Raw genomic sequence first — 6,756 nt, forward strand, 5'->3', positions numbered from 1 at the left:
GTTCCCATTGATTCTGCTTGTAAAGCGGGGAGAATGGCGCTAGGCTTACCGCACCGTGACGTCACTGCTGGAAGATGGCAGGAGGGAGGGGTTACTATATTTGGGCAAAAATGGCCGCTCCCAGACTCAGTGATCGCAAAAAATTATTGTTTTTATTTTGTTACTGATTAACGTTCATGAAATCTCTGCTAACATATTAGTTTTAGGTATAAATAATGATCCATTGATCATTCCTTGCTGACCGGACTTTTCCTTTAAAGACTGGAACTCTCCACCAAAGGTAACTTGTCAAAATGTCCAGAATAACATGAGAGAATGTTAGATCGCTGTTATGTCAATCAACATTTTTGGTGGATTTTTGAGGAAAATAACGACTGATTATTGTTGACATGTTACTCCTAATACAATGTATTTTTAAAAATGCTGTTATTTGAATTAAAGCAGATCAGTTTCCCTCAGATCCAAACGTGCCAGGCGTATGAACAATTTTGGGCTTGTTTTATATATATATATTCACACAAAGCAGGAAAAATATTATGTACACTGTCTAATTTGCTTGCTTTAACCCATGAGTCCACCTTTCTGTAGGAGCTGTATTGGAGGTTTCTTGCCCGAGATGCTAATAATGCTACAACCAGTCCAAAGGTTGTTAGCATCTGTAGCTTTGTTACGTTTCTCATCATGCAGTTCAAACAAGGAAAAAGTCCCTTAAAAGCTGCTGTTCGGTTCAGCAACTGAGTCTAACTGGGCGTAATTCTGGTGACCAAACACTCGTCCATCTGGGATATCTTTTGTTGTTGATGATGATTGGATTGAAGGTTTACAGTCGAGACATCAACTGTATGACCAGTCGTTTAGAGATGGCGTTGAAGGGATTAGAGCCGGATGAACGGTGAATTTACAGCTCGTTGGGTGAGTCATGGCTGGACTTCATACAGGTCGGTCCACAGCATACTGACAAGGGCTCAGATTGGACACGGGATTCTGTACCGCTGGATAAGCAAAGTTGGTGTGCTGTTTGGCTTTGAGCCGTAGGCTCGCCAAGCTGGAGTTGCAAGTGTCTCTGTACATGTAGGGAGCGGCTGTAGTGGCGTAGGGGCATGTGGCTGCAGTCACTGCTACGGAGTTGAGCGCCGTAGGACTGTTGAGGTTGTTGAGGTTCCCCAGGTTGTTTAGCCCTGCAGCAGGGACCCCGCCTACAGCTGAGGGCACCATGCTGGAGGCCATGTTCATGGAGGGGATGGAACTCGGGGGCGAGAACATAGGCTGGGAGGACAGGGGGGTTACATTCATTGAGTTGAAGAAGGGGAAGCTTTTGGCGGAGAGTGGACTGCTCGCTAAGCCCTTAGTGGCCCAGTTGTTGTAGGAATATCCTGGGTACATCTCATCGTACGGCTGCATGAGTCCATTGAACTGGGCGCCAAAGCCATTCTTACACAGCTCCGCCTGCTGGTTCCTTTCCCTTTTTCTCCACTTTGCACGTCGGTTTTTAAACCACACCTGAGGCATAAGAAACAAAGAAGGTCAATGATTAGTTTCTCGCTGCTGCAAACCTGCAATACTCCATCATGTGGTAGCTATAGATCCCCAACGTAAAACTGTCTGAAGTAAGGAAGCATATCCAGCTTAATTAGGGCTACCAGATTTGGGTTTGTGAAAAGGAGGTTTTTGGGGGGTTTTTTTGTTTGTTTTTTTGGGGGGTATGAAGTAACACAAATGTTGTGTCTTATACTTACCTGCAGTTGGTGCCACCATGCAAACCTGGAATGGAGCAGTGGAACGGAGTGGCAATCTAATCACAATGAACTGTAGGCTGTGTGATGTGTTTGAGGCAGTCACTCTCGGACGATTTTAAAATTCCCCCCGAACATTTTTTAGGTCTGAAAAGTAGGACATGTCCGGGAAAAGGAGGACGTCTGGTCCCCCTAGCTTAATGCTCTACGTTAACGTACCGAATGTTGGAAAAGAGTTTGTTATAGAGGCAGGGCTGCCGGGCCCCCATGAAAGACATTGATATGACTAAAGCCCTTCCCCCCACCAAATAAAACATTAATTGATGCAAGCTTTACAACTGCTATAAGGATGCACCAAAGAGTATCATTTACTTTTACATTAACAATGCAAATTCCACGGTACAATTTCAATCAAGGAAAATTATCCTCACACATAAATACATTAAACTTTACATTTAAAATCATCCTCCCTAAAAATAATAATAGATTATTATGAACAAAAAAAAATTGATGTGAAGGGAAGGAAAATATGTTCTTAATTTTGAATATTTGGTGGGTTGGTAAATATATTGAAACATATTCATGCTTTGTTTCGCTGTTTAATGCTGAAAGATCAGGGAGAACACAAGGATCATTTATTTTACTGCGGGATTTTCTTTTTACATTTCACATTTCTAGTTGGACATATCTTTTCTTCTTTTTTTTTGGCCCCCCAGGTCAAGGGCCCTTGGTATCTTCCTAACTTTTCCCCCCTTATAGAGGAAAAGTTATGAGCTGCTTGTTTTCCTATCCAACAGCAGACTGGTAACCAGGTCATAAACTATTTCCCACTGGTTGAGGCGGTATATTATCTCCCTGCAGAAGATGAACGTGATCTAACACCTTCACTCACTTGATGAATCTGATGTTTGCAAACTAGACGATTTAGCAGAGAAAACTCTAAGAGTTTCTTAAAATAATTCCTTTCTGAAAACTTCAGCTGGAACTCATGATCTCCCTCTAATTATGTGTGCATGAGCGAAGACATGACAATCTCTCACAGTAAGTGGAAAAGTATCATCAAACAGTTATTAAGCACAGCTTATTAAAATTTCTGAACAGTAAAAGGCATGTCAGGAAAATTAGTGATTTCACGGTTTCATATTTATAGGATTTAAACTGGATTAAACCCTTGGTTAAAATTTCAGCTAAAGAAATTAATTCTGATGCAAGTTCATTTGTGGGAGCATTTATAAAGAAACTTTGATATAAAAGATTGTTTGAAGTAATTCTGATCATTAACTGCAGTCAAACAGCTTGAAGGAGGAAGTTGGATTCATTAAGATGCCAGATTTTAGCAAAATCCCAACTAACACAGAAGCGACCTCTGAGATCAGGTGATTTGATTAAATTTCTTTGCCAGATTCAAACATTTAACAAATTACTCAGGCAAGCAGGACTAAAAGAGGACACGTCTAAACCGAGCTGGATTTAAAAGGTGCTTTTGCTTCCCACTCTATTGTGGCTTCACATCCTCTGATAGGATTTGCATTCAATTTTAGAAGCAAATCAGAGCCTTAAGGTGTAGATGTTGTCTCTTTCACTTTTGTTTGCACGTTTATTTTAATACAGTCCAAACACTTGTCTCTTTTAAGCCCTGAGGGTATTAGGAGCAAATTCTGCCTGAAATTACACATGTGGTTCTTACATATGTAAAAAGCAAGTACCGCTCCCAAACTATAAATTGGAAATATGTGACAGAATGGCATTGAGGAATATCTTTCATGTAGAACCACTATATTAAATGTCACCAATTCTGATTTATAGGTGATTAAAAAATGAAAAATATTTAGCCTTGCCAAAAAAAAATTTCCAAAATAAATACTGCAAAACATCATGAAAGCCCATTTGAAACTCTGGATGAAACCTCAGACTTGCATTTGTTACTTCAAGGCTGGACTACTGAAATTCTTTAATATCAGGAAGTCCACAAACTGTAGTTAGAAGCCTTCAGCTGATCCAAAAAGCCAGAGTTATGATGAGAATTAAAAATAGAGATCATATCTCTCCTATCCTGGCTTCTCTTCATTGGCTTCCTTTTAAATCCAGAATAGAATTTAAAATCCTCCTTCTCACATATAAAGCCTTAAATGGCCAAGCTCCATCTGATATCAGAGATCTGATTGTTCCTTATGTTCCTAACAGAGCACTTCGCTCTCAATCTGCAGGTTTACTAGTGGTTCCTAGAATTTCTAAAAGTAGAATGGGAGGCAGATCTTTTAGTTTTCAGGCTCCTCTCCTGTGGAACCAACTACCAGTTTTAGTCCGTGAGGCAGACAACCTGTCTACTTTTAAGGCTAGGCTTAAAACTTTCCTTTTTGATAAAGCTTATAGTTAGAGTGGCTCAGGTTATCCTGAGCTATCTCTATAGTTATGCTGCTATAGGCTTAGACTGCTGGAGGACATAGGGACCCCCATTTCATCATTCTATCTCTATTCTCCCATTCTGCAGAATCTAATCTAATCTCTCTGCTTTTTTTCACAGTAGCTTCATCCAGTCTGTTCCTGTTTGTCTGTTACTCCATTCTGGAGAGAAATATCAGTTGTGCTGCTGTCATCCTAAAGTAACAAATGCATGGACTAGTTTCTCAAAATCACCCCTGGACAGGATATTTCTAATTTTTTGCAATAGTCCGCAGATGAAAGAAGGAAACCTTAGAAATCTATTTGATATGGGATTTAAATGACAGGTCCTGATCAAAAATAACACCAAGATGTTTTACTTTATTATCTGAAATCAGTTTAATCCCATCCAAATGAAGTGACTGACCAATCAGCTTCTTTTTCAGAGACTCTGGTCCAAAGACTATAACTTCTGTTTTGTCTGCATTCAGAAAGAGAAAGTTAAGAGTCATCCAGGTTTTGATGTCTTCAAGATTTGCCTGTAATCTATGTAAAGGGTTAGCTTAATCTGGATTAATATACAGATATAGCAGAGTATCATCAGCATAACAGTAGAAATTAATCCCATGCTGTCTAATAATTAATCCGATTGGGAGCATATATATAGTAAAGACAATTGGTCCTAGCACTGATCCCTGTGGTACTCCACAGGTAACCTTTGAGCATCAGTAAGATTTTTTGACTTTCACCAGAGCTGTTTCAGTGCTATGATGAGCTCTAAAGCCAGACTTAAACCCTCCAAAAAGTTAATTATTGTGTTAAGTGGTTGCACACTTGTTTGGCAACTACTTTCTCAAGAATGTTAGATAAAGGCAGATTGGATATAGCTCTATAATTGACCAAGTCATCTGGGTCAAGAGACGGTTTCTTAAGCAAAGGTTTAATTACAGCATCCTTTAAAGCCTTAGGTACATATCCCTGTAACAAGGATAGATTAATCACATCTAAAATGGAGAACAAGATCAAAGGGAGTTCTTCCTTAAATAACGTGGTTGGAACTGGATCTAACATACAAGATGAAGGCTTAGATGAAGAGCAGTCTAGACCGGGTTCAGATTCTATGGCTACCTCAGATGTTGCCTCACCTTCTACAGATAAACCAATCATAGTTAGAGGAGTGCTAATGATCTTATTTTTTGATAAGATCAATCCTATTTATAATGAATTCCATTAAATCATTACTTCTAAGAGCAGATGGAATGGGTGGTTCAACTAAGCTATGGCTGTGGGTGAGTTTGGCAACTGTATTAAAAAGAAATCTAGGATTATTCATATTCTCCTCTATTAATGAGGAGAAATATGGTGCTCTTGCTTTACAAAGGTTCCTCTTATATAGCAGTAAACTATTTTTCCAGACTACGTAGGATTACCCTAGGCCTGTGGACTCAGATTTTCTCTCCAGTGCCTAGCATTTTGCTTCAGAGTGCGTAGCTCTGCATTAAACCAAGGAGCCAGCTTTCTATTTTTTATGTTTTTCATTTTCAAAGAGGCTATGTGGTCTAAGGCAGTACGCATAGAACTAGCAACCCCTTCAACAAAATCATCAACTTGTGAAGGGGAATTAACTAAGCTTTTGCCCTCTGCAGCACTGCCTAGCAACACAGAGTAGAGAGAAAGTGAAAAAGATTCTTTAAAATGTATATCTGCACTATCTGATAATGATCTGCTAAAGTGAAACCTTCTTTTGGGGGAGGAGAACTCTGATAAAGTCGTCCTGAAGGTTATTAAAATGTTTTCAGAGAGGACAGGGTTGTAAGGAAATACTGTTATTTCTTCACATTCTGTGCCGTATGTCAGCACAAGGTCCAAAGTGTGAAGATGAGAATGCGTGGGAATATTCACATTCTGAACAAAGCCAATAGTGTCTAAGATAGCATCAAAGGCTGCTCTTAAGCTTTCGCCTTCAATGTCAGCATGGATGTTAAAATCTCCCACTATGATGTCCCTGTCAGGTAGTAATTAACTACCAGATTTTTTGAAGAAATATGTTAAATAAACCATATTTAATCGTTTTAACTTTTTCCCCAATCGGAGTTATTTTAATTTTAATTAGATTATCATGATTTACTCCTTTAGGAATCTTTTCTGATTGATTAGATTTTGGTCATGGGTAAGACACTGTCTGGATAGTTTAAAGAGTAGGTAACAGTGGAGAAGCTGCAGAGACGTGTTAAACTACGTTTCTGCTTCCTGGTCTGCCGCCTGGGTTGTTGATGATGGCCGAACAGTTTGCACTCTTTACTGCAGATATATAAAAGATATGCAGCATCTTCCCACTAAGAAAGAAGGTCCTCGCTGGACCAATCCATAGTGCCAGCATGCTTTAAGTCTGCCACCGGTCCCAAAGAAGCCTCAGGTCACCTCATTCAATGATTACCAGCCTGTCGCACTTACTCATATCATGATAAAGTGCTTTGAAAGGCTGGTTAAAGAACACATTTTCTTCAGTCTGCCCCCAACATTTAACCCGTTCCAGCTCGCCTACCGACGAAACCGCTCCACTGAGGACGCCATCTCCTCTGCTCTTCACCTGAACCTGGCACACCTTGAGAAGAAGAACACCCATGTGCGGATGCTGTTC

At 39.9% G+C, this 6,756-nt stretch overlaps 1 protein-coding gene across 1 annotated transcript; it reads right to left on the bottom strand.

Annotated features, from left to right (window-relative positions):
* Window positions 1-176: 176 nt before the first annotated feature.
* On the bottom strand, window positions 177-1,630 carry LOC107098973 (pituitary homeobox 3). Its single transcript, XM_015396887.1, has one exon. It carries the CDS (start codon window positions 1,507-1,509, stop codon window positions 931-933), a length of 579 nt encoding a protein of 192 aa, XP_015252373.1. The 5' UTR covers window positions 1,510-1,630; the 3' UTR covers window positions 177-930.
* Between the last annotated feature and the right edge of the window lie 5,126 nt (window positions 1,631-6,756).

The sequence above is a fragment of the Cyprinodon variegatus genome, unplaced genomic scaffold, assembly GCF_000732505.1.
Source record: "Cyprinodon variegatus isolate N-32 unplaced genomic scaffold, C_variegatus-1.0 Scaffold828, whole genome shotgun sequence".
Classification (NCBI taxonomy): Eukaryota; Metazoa; Chordata; class Actinopteri; order Cyprinodontiformes; family Cyprinodontidae; genus Cyprinodon; species Cyprinodon variegatus.